Here is a 23896-nt window from a genome sequence, read left to right on the forward strand (position 1 = left end):
TAAGTTCTATTGAACAGCACTACTGTAGAGAGTCTGATTCTAAGACACTCCCTAGAAAGATCAGCATGCCTCTTTAAGAGTTAATTAATCAGAAGATAGCTAAAGACTCTGGGCTCTGGCTTTCTCATTGGGTCACAGCTATAGTCTAGTTACATGCAGTGGAGAACATAATGTCTCTGGGTTAAATTCTGAGTCTACTTTATTATTTTTTCTTTAATATCTATGATCATCTGCTCTATGTCAGCAACATCTTTGAAAACTGTGCCTTTTCTGCCTCCAGTGGCTATACCTGCCTAGATATAAGAATGATTTTTTATTTTAAATATGACATTTTAGCTCAGAAATATGACATTTTAGCTCAGTCTTCCTCTGTGTTGTCTGCTTAATTATTTATGCTATATGACAGGTGTTGTCCCTGGCCTAACAGGATCATCCTATTTTCCTCTTCCTCACCCCAAGCCTTGCTCTAGAGTTTGTTTGTAAAAATAAAGAAACGAATAACCTAAAATTTATGTATTTTAACAGATACCTAAGAAACATTTGCTTTATGTTGCTTTTAAAACAACTCATCAGCTAAAAACAATTTTAGACAAATATATGATTAAACGTTTTTCTCTTTGAAAGTTAATATAACAGAGAGTATGTCTTTTTGAGATTAATGTATTTCAGTACCATACCATTTGACTCTAGCACTTCAGAAGTGACTCTTATGGTGAAAGGAAAATCTTTGGGAATAACAGGATACAAAGCTTTCTCAGCAAGTGCACCTAAATCAGAATAGAAAATAACAGAAGACAATAGGAAAAAATGCACTGTCTATAAAAACACCATATAAATTTACAGGTTTGTACTTACCATGCCCAAGTTCTCTTCTATTTATACCAGTTACTTTGCCAATTTCATTTGTTGCATAAGGAGGAAACTAAGAAACCAAAATAAAACATACACATATATAATTAATATGGAAAGATATTCAAGATATAACACTAAAATAAAAAAAACAAATTATACACATACACACACAATGCCTGGATATCTAAAATATGTACCAAATCTATCACTAAAGTTGCTAATTCTAGTGTGTATGTAAATTATGAAATGGGAAGTCAATGGTGATTGGGATTCACCATAGATTTCTGTTCTAAACTATTAACAAATAACAAAATATTACATTTTTGTAAAAAGAAAATATATATATTAAAGAGATATACATTGAAGAATGTAAAGTAATGAAGTTTCCACTTTAACCAGAAGTTGCAAACTGTTTTATTTGACCAATATATTGTCTTAAAGGAATATAAATTAAGATCATTTGAAAAATTGAGAAATTTTCCATAGAAAACTGGAACTCCAGTTTCTTTAACAAAATATTTTATTAAAGAAGCAATGGAAGGTGAATTTGATCAAATCTCTGATCTACCAGTCAATTTGTAAGATAGAAAAGGCCAGAGGAACATGTTGAAAGCACTATAAATATGCAATCAGCAAAACCCAGATTGTGGGGAACTCCATAGGTTAAATGGGTATGGGACTTTAACAGATAGACTGTAAAGAAAAGAATCTGATGGAGGAGAACCTAAATATTAAAAGAGACTTAAAATGTATTATCAAATTTTAAAAACTGGACAAAACTAGAGTATTTGGGGTGTATATTAGAAACACAAGGAAGTGGTCATTATAATCCTTAGGAGAGTAGTTACTTTTAGGGGAAGAAGCATGTTGAGACTGGATAAAAACATGGAAGGGGTGTCTGCAGTGACTGGCAACATTCTAAAAATACTCTGACTTACATGGTGCCTCTTAAAAACTCTTTAAGCCATGCTTCCCTTTACATGGTTTTCAGTATCCGAATTTTATTTCACAATAAAAAGGTTCTGAAAAATGAGATGATATGAGTTAACAGGCCATATCTCTCTGTTGATCAGAACCCCTCACCTTTTTTCCTAATAATCAGCATTTTTTTTTTACAGCTGTCCTTTTTTAACAATTGCTGTGTTCTTCCGCTCATGATAAAGAATGTGTTTTACTCAATTACTCCTCCTCTCTGGCTTCTACAGCATATAGGTATATCAGGAACAGGTTATTTATAGGAGACTCAAGATCTGAGAGAATTTCCAGTTCATGGATCTATATTTTCTAGCAGAAATATTCTCTATTAATTATAGCAGATTCAACAAAATTGATATATTGGAATTCTAAGCAGGCAAAAAGGGTCATTCAAAAGTGAAGCGACTTTCTATCTTACACTAGTCTTTCAAGATAGAGGCTTCAAATACTGAAATTAAAAGTACTATATTTTCACGTAAAGTAGTTTAATATTAAATTCCTCAGTCTTTTTATTACTAATAAATTGAGTGAAAATATGAACATTTAAATGAACTAAAGGGAAAAGGTGATTTATTATTTGAGATATTTCAAAAACCCCATTTTGTCTGACACATGTGAACAGGCACAAGTCTTTCTTGACTAAAACAGTCTACTACATTGTTAACTTTTATGTATGAGGAAAGTTCACCTTACCTCATAGTGCAGCATGAAATTTTTATCTTTTATCCCACTGTAAGAAAAAAAACATACAAAAAAATCATACATATACTAATTTATTCTACTTAACAAAATATAAAGGTTTTTTTTTTTTTAAACAATTGGTCTGAAATTCAAAACTCTAAGAATCAGAAGGATGAATGTCAAAACCAAAAATTTTTCCTGGGGCTTATGAATGACTTCATCACAGATTTCAGAAAACAATTTTACTTCAACTAGAACTTAAATATACACATTTGAATACTCAGACAGTTGACTTACATTTCAAGCATTACTAACTACTGAGAATCCTAAATGTCATAAACACACTTGGTAAACAACAGGATTAGGATTTTTTTTCCTACTCAACATATGAAATTAAGATCAGCAATTGATATGATATAGCCGAAACAATTATATATTAATCAAAAAAATTTGAGAGGAAAGATCTTTTCAGGGTCTGAAAAGGGAACTGCTCTGGCTGTATTTAGAGCCACAGTGGAGGGCAGGAGATGAATGGGAAGAATACAATTTCTAGAAGTAGGAAATCAATTTCATCTGGAAAAGATAGGAACATATGGGGTCTTAGCATAAACAGTGTCCCCTTTGCTTGAAATTACAGAAGGTACCTCTTTGTGCAGAGGATAGTCCTTGGCTAGAGATCAATTTGCATAACCATTAACTGAAAACATGGGGAAAGAAATCTAAAAAGCAGACTCTTTCAGAAAACTAAAGAATCATTGATTTTGGAAACTAGAGAGGAGAGATCACTAGCTCAGATCACTACCCATATTCACAAGATAAGGAAACCGATGGCCAGCAAGATTGAGTGATGTGTGTCCCTTTAATTATACAGATTATAAATCTAAGACTAGAATGTAAAGAATTGTCCTGGCCAACCCCAGTGCTCTAGTAGAGAAAGGAATCAAAGTGAAGAATGGTATGGCAACCAAGTTTTGTCCAAGGCAGGAACACAAAGAAAGTATGAGAACTCCTAGAAAAGCGATTATGATTAACATGAGCAGCCCAGCCTTATATACAAATATGCAAGGTCAGTTTCATCAGATATGTAATAAGCAATCAGTGAGTCTATCTAGAAGATACTGGGAATTATCCTCATTAATTGAGCAGAAGAGGAAGGCAAGTTCAGTGGTCTTCTGAGACCCTTAACCAGGGAAAGGGAAGCAACTCTATTAGGTACCAAGGAAATTGTAGCTGTGAGTCATAGGAATCTGATGCCATAATACTGGTGGGGACTGTAATACACATTTTCATAATCTAAAATTGATCAAATGAGTTAATTGCTAACTTTTTAGGAATAAAGGAAGAGACTCAAGTATTTCTGAACACAAACTTAAATGTAACTTGAAAATAGATGCGATTTTCTTTCATTTGTTAATACTCTCCAGGTTCTTTTCAGCAGCTGAAATTCTTATTAATATATATTAAATAATACATTATTTATATAGCTCTCTTTATAATAAAGTTATCTACTCAATACTACCTAGCAAAATTTGTCCTGAAGAATGGTTCTAGAGACAGAGAAAAAACTAAATGTCCCTACATTAAAAATTTATAAGCTTTATCAAAATGTGTTCCAACCAATAATAAAAAATATCACTCAAATAATCCCTTAAAATAATAAAATTCCTATTTACTATGTAAACAGTAATTAAATACACAGATACAGGTTTAAAAAATTAATAATGAATAATTACCATATGACTTTCATTTAGATACTGGAACATCACAAATAAAAAACAACTTACTTTATAGCTGTTATAATTCGGTCTGACTTAATACTGGATTCTAATGAATCAAATGTAACAGTACAAAGCACCTAAAAAAGAAGGAAAAAAAACCTCTTTAGGCTTCTATTTACCTCTATTTTACAAAGATGAAAACGAAAAATATTTAAAGAACCCCATTAGCTCTTAAAGGAATATGGTAAGTCTATTTTATACATAGCTTGTCCTGGTAGTAACTTAATACAGTAAATATTTATTCATTCTACAAATATTAGTGTTATATATAAACCTCAGCAATCAAAACATCTAACATATATTGATATAAAAGACTGTATTAGGAGTGCTGGGGAAAGAGGGCAGGAGTGGAGTTTTATAAAAACTGACCATAAAGGAGGCCTCAATAAAGGTTTGACCAGTAAAACTGCCTGCTTAAAATGTTCTTTATTTTTTTTTGGTGATATAGCCTAATCCAGAGACTCTCCAATGTATCATTCACAATGTCCAGGATACAATCTATAAGCAGGAAATAGGACCCTCCCTCAAGAGAAAGACTCTCAGTCGATTCAGATGTTGGATTAACAGTAAAGGACTTTTGCGAGCTATTATAATTGTACTCAAAACATATCTGAAGAAATTACGGCTAAAATTTCTCAGGTTTGATGAAAGAAACAAATCTACACATTCAAACGCAGGAAATTCTTACTAGATAAATACTAAAAAAATACTTTCATAGTCATACTGGTGAAAACCAAAGACAAAAGTCTTAAAAGTACCTACAGGAAGATGGCAGCAGAGTGAAGACACCAGGCTTGCCTCCTCCATGAAATGACAACTAGATTGCAGCAGAACAAAGGGAAAAATCCTTGAAGGAAAAACAGATGCCCACAGCACACACTAGGAGCAATGGTCTGGTGGAAGGGAGTTGGAAAAACTTTTAAGTGAACTGTGTTTGTACAGACACCGTGGCAGTACAATCCACAAAAGGGGCTTTTGCAGTATAGAACCCTTATTCTTATTCACTCAGGCATATGCCAATATCTAGGATTCTTTTTTTTCTAAGATTTATTTATTTATGCATACGTACAGGCCAGAATTGTGGGCGGTAAGAGGATTCACCAGAGATAGAATGGGGAACAGAAAAGGCAGAGTGACTGAAATACACTGCTGAGGGGAGCAGTGGGAGAGTCAGGAGAGGTCTGCTGTGCCATGTGGGTAGCTCCCTGGCTGGGATGAACACATGTTGCAGCGGCTGCGGATAGCTTTATAGGTTGCGTCTTAACTCCTTGAGCCACCAGGGAGGCCCTATCTAGGATTCCTAAGACCTAGTACAGCACTGGATAAGAGGGTGCACAGAGTTGGTACAAAAGATACAGGGTACATTGTTGGAGAGCTGCAGGGATGGAGGTTCACAGCAAGGACTACTTGCTTTTTGAGGCTTTCAAAATAGAACAGCTAGAGTCTCATTCAGTAAGGAGAAACAAGTTGTATATATAAACAACATATAAGAGATTTATAGAAGAAGCTACTATATATTTGGGCCAAGGCTGGAATAGTCAAAACACTAGTCATTTCTCACACAAAGGCTAAAACCAAATAATAAATGAACACTTTCTTAAGTTTGAGTTTAAACACCTATAGCACAGGAGCAAACACCCCAGGATAATGCTCTGTGCTGGAATTAAAGGTGAGATAGACTATAGGTATTGTAAAAACTGTGATCAAAATTTTAAAAATACAATTTTTCTCTCAAATTAATCTACAAATTCAGGGAAATTATAATCTAACATCCCAGAAGGGTATGTTAAAGAACATGAAAAATTCAAATGATGGAACAAATATACCAGAATAATCAGGACAATTTGGGGGTGATGGGATGGGAAGGGGATTTGCTTCTCAGATTATTCATACCCCAAAAACACATTAGAAGTTTGAAAATGACCCAGAAAACTCATAGAACAACGGGAGAGTATAGATAAAAAATTTATAGTTTATTTATGTGGTGGTAACAAAAGTCAATGGAAAAACGAATTATTCAATAGTATTGTATAACTGAATATAGAATTATTCTATAGTATTGTATAACTATTGTATAACAGTATTTATTGTATAAATAGTCTTGTATAACATGGTGGTTCCCACTTTGCCATCATGTACAGGAATTAATTCCAAGATTGATAATGACCCAATTTTGACAGTTAAAGCTAGGAAGTTAATAGAAAAAAGAAAAAGGTGCATAATTTTGTGACTTTGGGGCAAGGGAGGCGTTCTTAAATAAGACTTTACAAAACAAACACAAAAACGGGAAGGATTTACTCCATAAAAATAAAAAATTTCAGATTCACTCTAGATATACAGGAGGCCACTATAAGCAAAGTTAAAATGCATTATGTCAAAGAAGATGACACATACTATGAGTGGTTACTGAAAAGAATTAATTTTAAAGCACTACGAATTTACTAGAAAACTGAAGGAAAAAGTAAATGTCAAAAGAGAAAAAAAATTGGGCAAAGCATATGTACAGTTATTCACAAAAAAGCAAGCTTGAACCAGCACTATCACAGTATAGAATTCCAGGAGATACCACCTTACATGAAAATAGTGCTCTGGGGGTGTGCTGTCTCCCAGGGTATGGTTTGTATATCCAGTGACAATTTTGATTGGCTATTATATAAAGAGATGCTCAATTTCACTAGTGATCAGGGAAATAAAAATTAAAGCAATAATGCACGAATTTATACTAATCGGATTCAGAAAATGAATAAAAAAGAAAGAGGCATAGAGTATAATACTATACACAAAACAATGGATACACATATATATTAAATACAACAAAGTGGTGGCTACGTAGGGAAAAGGACTGAGGTACAGGCTACATGGAGAAAACAAACGGGCACCTTAAATAGACCAACAATGACAATATGCCATAAGCTGAGGAGTATGACTGACTCATTTTTGTGTACCTGAGACTAAAGAATAATGTAATAAAAAGCAAGCTAACACTAGAAAATGCAAACTAGTTTATAATGACTAAAGCAGATCAATAGTTGACTGAGGAAAAGGAAGGGGCATAAAAAAGGAATTACAGAGCATGAGGAAACTTTTGGGGGATGATAGTTATGCTCATTATCTTGACAATGGTGATAGTTTGCCAATTGTACACACATGATCATTTATCAAATCGACTCTTTAAAAATATTTGTAGTATTCTGTAGGACAGTCATACTTTAATAAAGCTATTAATATATTTTGAAGTATCAAATATTAAGTGAATAGATAATACATTCCATATAAAAACCTATAGCAGTTATACAATATTTGATCTAATTAAGCAACCCAGAATCAGCAAATAATTGTTTTTTTTACATTACCTGTGTTTGTCCCCTTTGAAATAATGCTGATCCATGAAGAATTTTAAACATGTCTACCTCACAATTTATATTTCTAAGTGAAGTCAAATCCCGCCCATCACACCTATAAAGGAAATAAATATTTAAAGCAGTGTTGGAAATCAGAAAAACTGCATATTAACTCTCGTTACATATCATAATATAGACACAAGGGCCTCAAGGTAAGTCTCACTGAGTCAGAATTCCAGGGCTGTAACCCATATACCTGTATTGTTTAAAAGCTCTTCAGGTAATTCTGACGTGCAGTCAAAGATATATTGGGTCATTGGAAAAATCATGAGGCATTTTTCCTTAAAAAACATAAAAAGTCATGACTTTTCCGACAACCCAATATAAAATATTACTCTACCCAAAAGACCCATACAGAGACACACACACTTCCACACAATACACATACTCTTCAATATGTGCACATTTATAAAATAAGTGTTATAATTCTTCACCAGTCACTGGAAAAAAAGCCAGTTTCTTGCTTTGAGCAAGTTGCCACTTTGATAGCAAACTACAGCGAGAGCATATGTTTAATTCCATCAAAAAGGTGCATGTTTACCTTTTGTATTCATTCAAAATAATACTTCTAAAAACCTCCTTTGCAACAACATTGAAGGATTCTATTATTTCATATGGTTCAGCCTCTGGAAATTTTTCTATGGAAGAAAGAACAAAAATGAAGGTTTTTCTCTGGAAGAGATGATTTCTCTTAAGTTCACAATATCAAATAAATTAACTAGGGGGATAAGCCAAAGGAATTGATTCTGAACATTTAGTCCTCAGGAAAACAATGTAGTTAAGTCAAATGTTCTCAAGTAGGAGAGGCACACCAAGTATTTAATACTTCAAAGAGATTGTTACTGAGAACTTAGTTTACTTTCTACTGGAACAAGAGTGCTTTAAAATTAGCTTTCCATAAGAGCCATGAAAGAGATAATAAAATACTGTATCATTGTCAGACAAGAATAACTTTTAATATTACACTTTAACATGAACTTTTATGCTTTTAGCTGGGTTGCACCTGGAATATGAAAATATTTTATGAATGCAGAGAGCTTATATTTTTTACTATGTATAATACAAAGTCACTTTTCTTAAGCAGGGCAACAGATATTACATGACTTTTCATTCTTAATAAATTGGATGAAATATGATGACAATATTTATTTTCTTCAGTGGCTATTACAGACTTAATATCAATGCTAATAAGCAGAGTTTTTAATCTTAAGGTGCTCAGATGAGAAGGTATTTTTATTATATTATTTTTTTAAAGATTTATTTATTTTATACAAGAACCCGGGTACAGGCCAGATGCGTGGGAGGGTGAGAGGATTCACCAGAGACAGATGGGAACAGAACAGGCATACTGAAGAAATACACTGCTGAGGGGAGTAGTGGGCGAGACAGGAGAGGTCTGCTTCACCATGTGGGCTTCTCCCTGGCCGGCTGGGATTGAACCGGCACTGCAGAGGCTGCGGACAGCTTCACAGTGCAGTGCTCAACTGCCTGCGCCACCAGGGAGGCCCGAGAAGGTATTTGTTTATTAGAAAAATGTTATAACAAGAATTTGATGTCAGGCTTGGTATACATGCAGTTTGTGTGATTGATATTATATAATAAAATCCTTTGCTTAATAATTTCTAGAGAGGTAAATTCTCTAAAATCTAAATTTTACAGTTTCACATGATATTAATAAAAACAGCATCAATTAACAGCAACTGAACACTTTGTATGTGCCAAGCACATGATTACTGCAATTTCTCAGATTAAGAGCTCAAAAATAAAATACAAAATATCTTTAATGTTTTCAAATAACAGCCTATAACGTTACCCATCTTAGAAGGTAAACGTCTAATACAGAAAAGATCAGGAATATTTCACATTCTACATTGGCCAGCAACCACACTGTGTGTCAGGAACAGTACTTAAACATTTTATAGAAGTTAGTGATACATCCCAAGTTAGTGCTAAATTATCACAAGTTTAGTAAGAATATTAAGGAGCAAAGAGAATAAAAGGTTTTCTGTAAGTTCTTACAACTGAAATGTTTAAAAATATATTATTTCTTTTAAATCTTTTTAAATTAGAAAAAAGCTACCTTTTAACTGTTCCTCTGTATCTAATCTTATTTTGTTAACAGCTTCATCTCTGGAAATCTAAAAGAAAGTTGAGACACAGTTATACATAGGTAGCAACACTTAACACTTCTATTTTTAAATTACTACACAATTAATACATTTTAAGAACACTGAGATTTCGGGCCTCTCCAGTGGAGCAGCGGTTGAGCGCTGGGTTGCGAAGTTGCCCGCAGCCTCTTCAGTGCCCATTCGATCCCCGGCTGCTCCCAGGCCACCGGAGGAGGGTCCCACATGGCGCGCAGACCTCTCCTGCCGCCCGCTGCTCCCCTCAGCAGTGTACTTTGGTCCTTCTGCCTGCTCTGCTCCCTGCTCTGGCTCTGGTGAATTCTCTCACCCTCCTGCGCTTCTGACTGTACCCAGTGTTTGTATAAATAAATAAATAAATAAATAAATAAATATTTTAAAAAAATATAAAAAAAAAGAATACTGAGATTGCTATTTTTTAAAGACTAGAACTGTTCATTGATTCACAAAAAAATTACTTGTTAAATTCAATGTATTTAGGGTCTCCCCTGGTGGCGCAGTGGTTAAGCGCTGGGCCCCGAAGCTGCCTGCAGTCTCTGCAGTGCCGGTTCGATCCCTGGCCGCTGGCGAGAGGCCCACATGGTGTGCAGACCTCTCCTGCCACGCCTGCTGCTCCCCTCAGCAGTGTATTTCATTGGTCTGCCTGTTCTGTTCCCCACTCTGGCTCTGGTGAATTCTCTCACCCTCCCGCGCTTCTGACTGTACCCAGTGCTTGTATAAATAAATAAATCTTATAAAAAAAATATTCAATGTGTTTACACACATTCCTATAATTTGTATTAATGAACAAAAAGAGAATAGAGAAGCAAATATTTTTAAACTTTTTGTTTAAAGATTTTTCATTAAAATGGGATTAATTTATAAACAAAATTACATGAGTTGTGACAAAAAAGAATGCCCAAAACAATTATCTAAGACAAAATTCAGGAATACTTACTTTATCATGTTCATAATCTGTAAAAACTGCATAGAGTCTTTCCATGGCGAGCCTATTTTAAACACAAAATAAATGTCAGTATAACAGTATCTGGAAGCAGTTTCTATTACAAATAAATTTGAAATATCTAATAATAACCTAAAATATTTAATATAAACATTTCATAAAAAATTAAAAATATGTATTTATAGCTCCTTAAGATTGCTAATCTGTTTACTATTTATGATACAAGACACAAATTTCTTCCTCTCCACTTCTCAGGGGAATTACACACAGTATTATGTCGGCCCTTCTTGTTTTAATTGTTCAATTAATTTCACTTCAGATTTTTCTCACATATACTTTAAACTTCTTGTTTTTGTCTTATACATTTTGTTATATAGGAAATGCTTTTGCTGGGAGCAATTTATAATTATTTTAATAATTATAATTATTTTTATATTTATTTAATCTCTGACTGATGGTTATGAGACTAACACTGAAGGAAAATACAAACTTTTTCAATATATTTCAAATATAGTAATTTCCAGGGGACTCACATTTACTAAGTGCCTGCTCATGTGCAGGCAGTATTCTAAGCACTGGGCATACAGTATAGTGTTTATATTTGATTTCCTTTTGAGAACCTCAACAGATTCCTTAGATATTCAAATATCTTATACTTTATCCTCTTTCCCTGCCATACAGCTATATGTGGATTATCTGAATCTTGACCAATAAATTCATTCTTTCATTTGAAAACTAACTTAGGCCCTTGAGAGGTATGCAGGTTTATCCTTTTTATTTTTTTAAAGATTTATTTATTTATTTATTTATACAAGCACTGGGTACAGTCAGAAGTGCAGGAGGGTGAGAGAATTCACCAGAGACAGAGTGGGAAACAGAACAGGCAGAGTGATGATACACTGCTGAGGGGAGCAACAGGTGGCAGGAGAAGTCTGCGCACCACGTGGGACCCTCACTGGCAGCCGGGGATCGAACTGGCGCTGCAGAGGCTACGGGCAGCTTCGCAGCCCAGAGCTCAACAGTTGCGCCACCAGGGGAGGCCCAGGTTTACCCTTTTTAAAGCATTAGATTAATATTGATGTTAATGATTCTTCAAACAGAGAGGTGTTATTTATGAAGTAATGCATGAACTGTGTTTTCATGGAAAATTTTCTGAGAGTAAATTAAAAGTGATGACAATTTCAAATTTTTTTTGTACATATATTCTTACTTATGAGTGTGTTTTATGATCTCTGGTGAAGGGATAAATAACTTCTGAGGTGTCCTCTTGGTAACACCAATTTCTTTTACCAACTGCTGGATGCCCTGAATTATTTGTTGGGTATATTTCACTCCCACTTTGATAGCGTGGCAAAAGTCCTGCTGTAAAATATTCTCTGCAGAGGCTTCCAACATAACTATTTAAAGAGAAAAAGAAAAAAAGGATTTCCATCGAAACCACTGACCAATATAGCATTTTCAAATACTATGACATGACAAACATACTATGAGTCAATTTTATTTACTAGTGGTATACACAACGTCTCTTTGATTTCTTTCCTCAGAAACACTTCCAAAATGTAACAACAGTAAATGAATAAAACCTTGATATCTGCAATTTGATTATTATTATTAAATTCTTAAATCAGGGATTTCTCTAAGAAATGAAAAAAACAAACCATGCATACTTATGTTTTGTTAACAGTTTTATTGAGATATTATTTCAAATACCACAAATTTCACCTCTTAAAGTATACAACTATATTTCTTTGTAATATGTACTACAAGTGAAATAAAAAAATATGCAACACAATTTAGAAAGCCTAAATAAGGGACCAGGAAAAAGACTAATTACAATAAAGTAAAAATCAAAAATCAACAAGCAACTATAGACCCAAAGACACACTACAGTGGGGGATGGGGTGAGGAGAAGAAAGATTAGGGTCAGAAAAAGGGGGTGGGAATTGTTTGGGGAATATAACCAAAATGAAAATGCATACATTATGCAAAAGTGAAAAATGATGTAAGAATTATATAAAATAATTTACAAAAAAATAAATAAAATCAGAATATAAGATAAAAGAAAGGCACATTTACATCTTGAAGAGCAATGACTTTTTTCAAATAAGATTGTTTTTATTATGATACTAAAAAAAAAATGCAACAGGGCCTCCCCAGTGGCACAGGGGTTGAGCCCTGGGTTGCGAAGCTGCCCGCAGCCTCTGCAGCGCCGGTTCGATCCCCAGCTGCTGGGCGAGGGTCCCACATGGTGCACAGACCTTTCCTGCCGCTCGCTGCTCCCCTCAGCAGTGTACTTCGTCCGTCTGCCTGTTCTGCTCCCTGCTCTGGCTTTGGTGAATTCTCTCACCCTCCCGCGCTTCTGACTGTACCCAGTGCTTGTATAAATAAATAAATAAATCTTTTAAAAAAATACAAAAAAAAAAAAAAAAAAAAAAAAGCAACACAGTAGGTTTCCAATGTTTCCTGATTAACAATTATACGATCTCCCACCTAAATCTGACTCATCATGTTGTCTAATTCTTGCATAGGTGGGGTAACCTTTTTAAGTGATCCTGTTTCAAGTAAGCCAACTCAAGAGCCTTATCTACCACCATAAAAAAGTTGCTTTTATGGTTCTGTACTAGTAAATCTGCTGTGTAAAGCAGGGAAGATACAAATTAGGGGTTCTAGCATGGTATCTAATAAAATCTGCAATTCTGCTTTGTTTTTTGTTTTCTGCAAGGCTGAAAAGATAGACTCCTGCTCATTTGTGTGTCATTTTTCAACTTGTACAAAGTTGAAGATCATGTGAATGCGTAAGTTACCATTATATCTGACAAGTTTGATCATTATGCTGTCATAAAGATTATTATCTAGATTGTCATTTCTAAGGCTTCTAGGTGTAATCTAAAAATGAAGAAAAAAATCCCATTATGTATTTTATATGTGATAATTACATTGCCAAATGAAGTAGATCTGTGAAACTGTAACAACAAAAGGTACAACATATTTGTCATTGGAGTTCTGGAAAGAGAAGAGAAAGGCAGCAAGGTAGAAAAGCAGTAAGGAAAAAAATACCTAAAAATTTCCCAAATTTGGCAGAAACATAAATCTACAGATTCAAGGTATCAAGTAAACCAAAGAAAGATATATAGTAATTAAACTTAAAAAAAAGTTGGGAACACCCAGAGAAAAACACCTTACTTCAAGGGAATAACAATTTACTATTAGCAGATTAGGAGAAATCATGGCATGTCCAGGAAGTGGCATAACAGATTTCATATGCTGAAAAGATCTGTCAACCCAGAATCTTATACCCAGTGAAAATATTTAGGAATAAAGAAGAAATGAAGACTTTTAGACAAAGGGGAACTAAGAAAATTGGTCACTCACCCATACCCTGAAAGTATGGCCAGTTCTCTAAACAGAAAGACAGTAACAAAGGAAGAAACCATGTAATATAAGGAAGGAAAAGAACATGTTAAGTAAAAATATGGATAAATTCAATATGCTTGCCTTCTCTTGAGTTTTCTAAATTAGGTTTGATGGTTGAAGCAAAACTATTATGGTTCTAAGTGTAGAATATTAAAACATAAAAGAAGAGAGTTAGGTTTTAATATTTCAAGTGAGTTAGGTTTTAATAGTTCACAAGAAGCAAGAAGCTTCCTCTGATAATACTGAGATGGTTATATTCTTTTTTCTTCTGTATTCCCATGACATCCTCTTTCACTTTTACAAAATTAAACTGAATTGGATATTTAAGAAAAAAAAGTATCTAATGTATGCAAATTATACCTCAATAAACTGATTTTAAAAAGATGAAAATATTGTAAAGAAAATATTATTCAGGGCCTCCCTGGTGGCACAGCGGTTGAGCGCTGGGTTGCAAAGCTGCCAGCAGCCTCTGCAGCGCTGGGTTGCGAAGCTGCCCGCAGCCTCTGCAGCGCTGGTTCGATCCCCGGCTGTTCCCCGACCCCGGAAGAGGGTCCCACATGGCAGGCAGACCTCTCCTGCCGCCCACTGCTCCCCTCAGCAGTGTACTTCGGTCCTTCTGCCTGCTCTGCTCCCTGCTCTGGCTCTGGTGAATTCTCTCACCCTCCCGCACTTCTGACTATACCCAGTGCTTGTATAAATAAAAATAAAAATAAATCTTAAAAAAAAAAGGAAAATATTATTCAAATAAACTTTTCACCTATTCATTCAAAGCATTTCATTTTTTTCAAAATGCTGTATAAGAAAATTCCTTATAGTTTTGAATGTAAAGACCTGTGTAGTCCACTATGGAACTACTAACCGCATTTGGCTATTTGATTTTAAATAATTAAAAATTATTTAAAATAATAAAATTCAGTTCCTCAGTCACTCTAGCCATATCTATTGTGTACATGAAGTACACAGTAGCCACATATTTAGATATAAAACATTTTCTTAACTGCAGAGTTCTACTAGACAGTACTGACACTGAGGCTAAAAATTTAAACCGAAAGCTTATCAAGTGATTGCTCTAAACTCTTAGCCATTTTTAGTAGTTGAAGATAAAGAATTCTGAGATTAGCTCATGTTATCAATTCTAGATACAAATGTATCAAATTCTAGATACAATTGTCACTGGTATACCCCCATTATTACTAGAAAGATGAATGATATAAATGACACTGCAGAATATTGCTGAAGTAATCTAACATCTAATAGCACAATGAAATTATTCTTTTTAAAAAAAAAGATTTATTTATTTATTTATTTATACAAGCACTGGGTACAGTCAGAGGCACCAGAGGGTGAGAGAATTCACCAGAGCCAGAGCGGAGAGTAGAACAGGCAGACTGACGAAGTACACTGCTGAGGGGAGCAGTGGGCGACAGGAGAGGTCTGGACACCATGTGGGACCCTTGCTGGGGATCGAACCGGCGCTGCAGAGGCTGCGGGCAGCTTTGCAACCCAGCGCTCAAACGCTGAGCCACGGGGGAGGCCCACAATGAAATTATTCTTGTCCTAAAAGGTCATACTTTAAAGATTCATATCACCATGTATTTTAATAATGAAATGGTGGCAATTACTTTTTTGAATATTGTAGCCCAGAGGTTCTATGTTTGACATGGGCCCAAAATTAATTTTAACACATGAACATAGGGTAAAGCATATATTTAGTGCACCTTTACTAACATACAAAAAGTTGACTGAGTATCTTCATGGAAAAAGTGATGCAAAAGTCATAAAGTGGAAGCTGGTAATATCTGAAACCTGCCTCCTTAAAGGCTGGTGCTGAATCACTCTCAGTCTCCCTAAGACTACTGTCTAATGGTTTATGTAGTATCTAATGTCATTCTTCCATCTAGAGAAGAACCATCTGGAAATTTCTAGGGTATGCCACAGATTCTATAAAGCTCCTTAGTTTATTCTTTCAATGTCTACTTTAGAGTTTGAATTCTAAGGATGATAGTTGTTATATGACCAATCAGAGACAAGTTCATTTCTGTGTCTTAATCTTCACAATCCTATAAAGCAGTCAATTAATTTACTAATTGAAAATAAATGAACACTGTAACTTCAGGAAAAAGAAAATTCAGATGCTGACCAAGTGAAATTTAAATAGAAACCAGTACTTGGCCTTTTCTGAGATGCTCAAATATGATAATAGGGTCATCTGTTTTTTATAACTTCTCTAAATCTTTGGAATACTCTATTTTTTTAAAAAAAGATTTATTTATTTATTTATACAAGCACTGGGTACAGTCAGAAGTGCAGGAGGGTGACAGAATTCACCAGAGTCAGAGCGAAGAGCAGAGCAGGCAGACTGAAGAAGTACACTGCTGAGGGGAGCAGCAGGCTGCAGGAGAGGTCTGCAAGCCATGTGGGACCCTCACTCAGTGGCTGGGGACTGAACCGGCGCTGCAGAGGCAGCGGGCAGCTTCGCAACCCAGCGCTCAACCTCTGCGTTGCTAGGGGAGGCCCTGGAATACTCTCTTTATATCATGAGAGTTCCCTAAAGTATGAATCCTGGAGGTAGAATCCAAAAACCATTTCCTTGCGTCTCTCATCATATTTCACAATCCTGCCCAATGAGATTAAGTGGAAACTGCTGTATGGAGATTTCTGAAAATAAGGAGGTGACTCACTCAGCTGCTACTTAGGTAGCCCATAGGTCAGATAAATTGGCGAAAGCTTCAGTAGCCAGTTCATAAGCATGAAAATGAGGGCAACATCTTAAGACTAGAGAAGCAAAAAAGCTAGAAGGAATTTAGATTTATCAAGATATCATAATCATAGACGTGGACTGTCCCAGATTCACCATCTCTGAATTTCTTTGATCTGAGAGAAAATTAAATTCCCATCCTGTTTGGACCTTGCTATTAAACAACATAATCCTTAAATCTATTTTGATAACATACGAATTTTTTTGTGCTTTGTCCACCATAGAGTACTTCTCTTTTTTTAAAGATTTATTTTATTTATTTATGCATAGAAGAACTGGGGTGTAGGCAAAAGGTGTGGGGGTGAGAGGATTCACCAGAGACAGAGTGGGAACAGAATAGGTGGACTGATTGAAATACACTGCTGAGGGGAGCAGGGGGAGAGACAGGAGAGATCATGTGGATTAGCTCCCTGGCCAGGGATTGAAGTCCTGCTGTAGTGGCTGCCAATAGCTTCATAGGGCTGCGACTTAACCCCTTGTGCCACCATGGAGGCCCCTACCATAAAGTACTTAACTCTAAGTCCAGTACTGACCAATATTCCAAAAGCAGAAACTAGAAATGAGGTGTTTTACACATTTGTACAAAAAAGCATTAAAAATTTATTAGTTTACATTTCATCAAAATATTCCCATATCAGAAGGTTGCAAGTCACACATACACTGACTGACACACACACACACACACACATAGATATCAAATGATGTGTAGCATAACAAACTGATGATGAGACCTTACTTTGTCCAAGGCCACATGGCTAATTGTGTGATACATGCTCGGTTTCAAACTCAAGTTATTCTGGCTGCTTAAAGCAGAACCAGGACTTGATTTACATTCATGCAATTATGACATTTTTGTTCCAAGGAATAAAGGTGACACATGGTCAGTGCATTTCTTCGACTTTATTGTTTCTTACCTACCAAAATAGGTTGTCCCATTCTCAAGAGTATATCAAGCAGGCTTAGAATGACTGAATTAGCAATATTAACATAAACTAAAAAAGCCATTTATCACCAGATTTAGAACTTGAATTTTTAGGCTACCTTATTAGTAAAATAATTACTAGAATTATCTTGATAAATACAGATTTTTGTATATTTCATTTGAAGTTGTATAACATTCTATAATTTTAATACCATCTAATATGAAGTAAGAAATAGAGCAGCAATAAATCAAAACAATCTTTATGGCTAGCAAAAAGATACTTATATTAAAAAAACATTTAAACTCATTTTTAAGAAGCCAGAATTTATAAGTAAAATCCAGAATAAATTACTGGTAAGTACTTAAATTACTTACCAATCTGACTTCTAGGTGCTCCAGCAACCACTAAATTTAAAGTACTAGAAGATATTTCTTTTCGTGTTGGGTTAACAACACATTCTCCATCAATCATTCCTATTCGTACTGCCCCTAGAATATATTAAAATATTGGCAATTGTTTAATATAACTGTTAGTTTTCAAGACATTATTCCTAATGGCTTCAATCCCGTATCTTCAACTGTGATTGTCATAAAATCCATATTTCTATGGATAATTTAAGGCTCAGAGATTATCTACTCCACTCTACCTTCTGGCCTCAATGGACCACTCTGGGTTGCTTAAATAAATAATTTCTTCATACTTAAGATCATACTCAAGCTTTTCTCCTGGTCTATACTCTATTTTCTCCCAGGCAAATGCTTACCATTTGATATTACTACGGTTCACCTTAAAATCTGAATATACTTATGTGCACTTAATGACATTTCAGCCAACAAGGGGCCACATATACAACAGAGATCCAATACATTAAATCATATAGCCTATGTGTATAATAGGCCATACCATTTAGGCTTGTGTAAATATATTCTATGACTTCACACAATAATGAAATCACCTACTGAAACACTTCTCCAAACATATCCTCACAGTTAAGTGACCCACATCTGTATTTTGCGAAGCACTCTATGACACCCTGACCTCACAAAACTTAGCCTACCCTTCATATCATTTTCTTAGCATTTTGGGAACACCTTTATAATACTTCATAAATAATTGTTTCCCTTACTTATGCTGAAAGCAAGAATTATCTCATTTATCTTTGTTGCCAGTGCCTATAACTCTTTAAGTACTTTTGTTCCTTCAGTGTCTAGATTACTGAGTGACACTCAATTATTTTCTTAATGAATCCTTTTTATAACGCACGATTAAAACTTACAAGAGCTGTACGTAACAAATATATTTGTTCTATCCTGAAAGATTATGTGTAACGATCTCCCAGTCTAAAAAGAAAAATAAAAATTGAAGCACAAGCAACTAAGAATTCAAAATACCTTGGGATATAAAGTTTCTAACACCATAATATATTGCTATCAGAAACAAAACCTAAGACAAGGATGAAAATGTCTGAAAGACCTGAAAGCAGTTCTTAGAATGTTAACCTAATTCAACTTCCTAAGAGGTAATAAATAGGAGCCAGTAAATCTATGCCCTTGCTATAGAATGCTCACTGGTATGTCCTCAAAAAACCTGTTTTTAATTTTCAAATCCTAACTTACCAACTGGTCCATTCCAAGGAATATCTGATAATGAGAGCGCTACAGAAGCTTAAAAAAAGAAAAAAAAATAAGCGCTGAAATAAAAATATTTCATTGCTTTAAAAAGATCAAGTGATAATTTTAATCCTTATTATTATGCTTACCACCATTAATTGCTAGAATGTCAGGCTCATTAACACCATCAACTGCTAATAAATTACAAAGGACCTGATAGGAGGGAAATTCAAAGCACTTATTTTTTTCATCTTTAAAAGAGAAAAACAATAGCATCTTTAAAAGATTCATATGAAAACTACAGGAAATACTATGTAAAGCATTTACAATACTAAGCATGCTCAAAGTATTCAGTAAATATTAGTTATTTCTATTACATAAAAACAGTTTTTTGTTTGTAAGCATAGACAAAACAAACCAATGAATTGCCTTAAAGTGCAATAAAATGGCTATATTATGTACTAAAGAAAATAACCTGTGAAGTTATGACATCCTTGCAAAGGCATATTTGGAAGGCATTTTAATTTTTATCAAATAAATAAAAATGTTTACTTGTTTAAGTAATGGGTAATTATTCTGAAAAAAAAAATTCAGAAAGTACTGAAATATAATGGGGTTTAGAAGACTTAGTAATAAAATAGGTAATAAATATTAGTTGTATTGATTGTCCTAGAGTCAGTTATAAGGCCAAGCCTGAGCTGTTTTCATCTACCTCAATCACTCTAATCTTTCAAAATCATCAATTTCTTTCCTGCCTCAAGGCTTTTGTGCTTCCTATTCCATTACCTGAAATGCTTCCCCCATATTCCTAGGTTGGTTAACTCCTACTTATAATTCAGTTATCAGCTCAAATGACATGGAATAAATGTTAGCTTTTAAAGATTATTATCATCATCACTTAAAATTAATGTAAAATGCAACAGCATCATAAAAGAATTTTTTTGGTATTCTTTATGTTTAGCTTAGGAAGTACAATAGCGATCCAATAAATAATTTTCACTTGATCTAAAAATTAAAAAAAAAAAAAACAAAAAAAAACCCATCTACTGCAGAACTTACCTGTGTATCATAAAAGTAGCCAGCTGGAAAGAGAGGTCTAATTGAACGATCTGTCAAAAGAGAGGAAAAAAAAAAACAGAAACAACGACATTAAACAGCACAGAGAGTAGTTGCTTTACAGTTCAAAAGCTTTTCCCAATTAAACATCAGGCTGAAAAACTGATATTGCTAGTTGTTCAATATGTCAAAAAAAGAAAAGAATTCCCCTTGGACTGATTTACCGAGAGGGACATAGACAATTTTTTTTTTAAAAAGATTTATTTATGCATACAAGAATGGGGGTACAGGCCAGAGGTGGGAGTGTGGTGAGAGGATTCACCAGAGACAGAGTGGGGAACAGAACTGGCAGACTAACTGAAATACACTGCTGAGGGGAGCAGCGGGCCAGAGAGGAGAGATCTGCCGAGCCATGAGGGAATCTCCTTGGCTGGCCGGGAATCGAACCCGCGCTGCAGAGGCTGCGGACAGCTTCACAGCGCTGCACTCAACCTGCTGCGCCACCGGGGAGGCCCAACATAGACAAATGTTAATGTTTTAATTATTACACATCACGCCCTAACAAAAATTAGCAAGGTAGGAGCACACAAGTCTGAAATTGGGAGGCAACATTTCATTCTTTTCCCACAGGCTTTACTTACATAGATAAGCAGAGGAATTAGACTTAAGACTGAGAACAGACCAAAAGAAAACTTCTCCTGAGGATTCTGAACATGATGAATGCATAAAGTATACATAAACTACTAATTTCTGGGTAGAAGAGCTATAAACTATAAACAATCCTGTAATATATTAGGACATGAAAGATTTTAAATATAGATAGATCAATAGTTGATGAATATAATACTTTCAGGAATTACTATGCTGAACATGAAAATGAGAAATACTATGAACAGATTCAATAATGGGATCATGGGCCATGGAACTGCAATTTACTCATTTAGTCAACAAATTGAATTCTGATTATGTGCTGGTCAGTATAACAGGTATAGGGGATTCAGTAAACAAACAAAAAAGTTTTACACTCATGGAGCCCACATTCGAGTGAGGGGCTACAGAAAGTAACTACACTCAGGAGGCATAAATGCCACAAAGGAAATCTGAAGAAACTGTATAAGCCATATGGGAGAGAAAGATGCTAACACCAGCCTATCAGAGAGGGTTAACGCTTCTGGGTTAATCTTACCTATTACACGACTAGTAAGAATTTCTTTATCAGAAGAACCAATCTCTCTTCTAAGATAGTTTGTGGGAATTCTACCTGCTGCAGCGGCCTTCTGTCTATAGTCAACCTGAGGAAGCAGGGATAAAAATGAAATTTGTTAGAATTGTTTTTGTAGCAACTACTTCTCAAGAACTATTATATATACTCATTCTTGTGAGGTTGCTAACAACATATTCCAGACCAAGTAGAGAGCATTTTATTTATTTTCAGTGTTTTATATCTCTTGGAGAAAGAACTGGTAGATATGTTTCCACATATTTATTTTATTTTATTTATTTTTTAAAGATTTATTTTATTTATACAGGAACCGGGGTACAGGCCAGATGCGTGGGAGGGTGAGAGGATTCACCAGAGACAGAGCAGGGAACAGAACAGTCAGAAGGACCGAAATACACTGCTGAGGGGAGCCACGGGTGAGACAGAAGAAGTCTAATTGCCATGTGGGTTGCTCCGAGGCTGGCGGGGATCGAACCGGCACTGCAGAGGCTGCAGACAGCTTCACAGCGCAGCACTCAACCGCCTGCGCCACCAGGGAGGCCCCACATGTTGATTTTAAAAAGTCTCCTACTTAGCTGTCAGGTTACTACCAAGCCTTACTATTTTACATAATAGCTTATTCTAGTCAAGTCAAACATTGCTTTTTTTTGGGTATCAACACTGTTAGGGGTAATTGTATTTTCCTTTTCATAGGAGAAAGAAACTACAAAATCCTAGTGAACTCTTCACTAAACATATACCTGCAGATTTTCACTGAAGGAAAACTATGAAAGCAGTAAGTTATGATAATTTAACATTAAAGTAATCACATACAGTTGCTGTTTTTGTCAGCTTATACAACCAGATATCCTCAAGTATGCTAACTACTGCTAGAATTGGTTACAAAGAGATCAGTTTAAGATCTGCTGATGACTTAGTATCACACTACTAAAGAAAATTTTTGTTGTGCGAAGTTTACATTTACACCCACTAGACAGTGGACAAAAACATCACAAATTCTACATTTATGCTATGTTATAGTTGAGATAAGTCAGCAAATACTTACCACCAAAGGCATGAACTGAGAAGGTGAAGGTTTTGTTTTACTGACTGCTGTGACCATTACTGCAGTATCACCTGACTTAAACATAAACAACAAAGGTAAATTTCTTTAAAATCAGATATTAACATGTATGGAGTAACAGAAAAGACTCCTTATTGCAGTGAAATCCAAGAAAAGAGAACTGTTATTCCATGATACAATGACAATAATTATTCATAGCTGTCCAATCTTGGTTTCTTCTTCTTGATCCTTATCTGTGTAAGAATATTCATGGAGCTTTTAATTTTTATTTATTTTTAATTTTTATTGAAATATCATATTTTACATCCTTGCTAGTGTTTTCACAGTATAGGGTTTTTCCCCTCGTGTAATCACTATTGCACTCCCACCACAGAAACACCCATAGTCCTTCACCAGTCTGTGTCACTGAGCTTTTTAAAGGCAATAGAAATAAAATAAAATGTTCACTGATATAGTTTAATCACATCCAATTATATTTTCTATTTTTTTAATGAGGAAATTTAGGTAGTATATAAAGATAAATATCTGATTAAAGAAAATACTAAGACACTTTCTTTAGATAAGCATTATAGAATTTATTAACAGAATAAATCAGAACCCTCGTTTGGAAGAACTCTTAAACATCATTTAATATATCCAGTTCTTTGACTCCCCTGGTTGTCTGGAATGGTTCTGACAAGAATAATGGTCTGAATTAATTTCTAGCTCCACAATTCTAAGAAGTTACATATTTTATAAAGATACTTAATACCAGTCTCCATATTATGTTTAAGATGAAAAATTTAAAACCAGGATTTCTTTTTACCTGTACTACAGCAGAGCCATCTGCAAATCTGGCCAGTTTTCCAGAGGATAGTTCTAATTTTCTGTTTAAAAATAAAAAAATCAATATAAATGGACTTAGATCATCAGTACAATTGCCAGTTTAGTAAAAATAATCAGGGATTCTAATATAAGAGCAAAAGGTCAGTAAGCCCCCCAGATTTCCACCCAGCAAAAAAGAAAAAAAAAAAAGAAATTTACAGCCACTATCCAAAGTACAAAGAGAAATTAAGAGCACTTAAGGAAAAAGAGAA

General features: G+C 34.8%; 1 protein-coding gene across 1 annotated transcript in view; it reads right to left on the bottom strand.

Annotated features, from left to right (window-relative positions):
* PNPT1 (polyribonucleotide nucleotidyltransferase 1) overlaps nt 1-23896 on the bottom strand; it is a 46284-nt gene that overhangs the window by 14896 nt on the left and 7492 nt on the right. Inside the window, exons 2-17 of the mRNA XM_037527427.1 lie at nt 23626-23686; nt 22803-22877; nt 21722-21827; nt 20539-20588; nt 19629-19692; nt 19486-19533; nt 18244-18357; nt 11985-12171; nt 10769-10820; nt 9768-9825; nt 8229-8325; nt 7640-7742; nt 4293-4363; nt 2521-2557; nt 856-922; nt 678-767 (exon numbers count right to left, since the gene is read on the bottom strand). Of these exons, the coding sequence (XP_037383324.1) occupies nt 678-767; nt 856-922; nt 2521-2557; nt 4293-4363; nt 7640-7742; nt 8229-8325; nt 9768-9825; nt 10769-10820; nt 11985-12171; nt 18244-18357; nt 19486-19533; nt 19629-19692; nt 20539-20588; nt 21722-21827; nt 22803-22877; nt 23626-23686 (1280 nt within the window). The remainder of the gene's footprint in view (nt 1-677; nt 768-855; nt 923-2520; nt 2558-4292; nt 4364-7639; nt 7743-8228; nt 8326-9767; nt 9826-10768; nt 10821-11984; nt 12172-18243; nt 18358-19485; nt 19534-19628; nt 19693-20538; nt 20589-21721; nt 21828-22802; nt 22878-23625; nt 23687-23896) is intronic.

Source organism: Talpa occidentalis, unplaced genomic scaffold (genome assembly GCF_014898055.3).
Source record: "Talpa occidentalis isolate TD23 unplaced genomic scaffold, MPIMG_talOcc4v2.1 talOcc4.5, whole genome shotgun sequence".
NCBI lineage: Eukaryota > Metazoa > Chordata > Mammalia > Eulipotyphla > Talpidae > Talpa > Talpa occidentalis.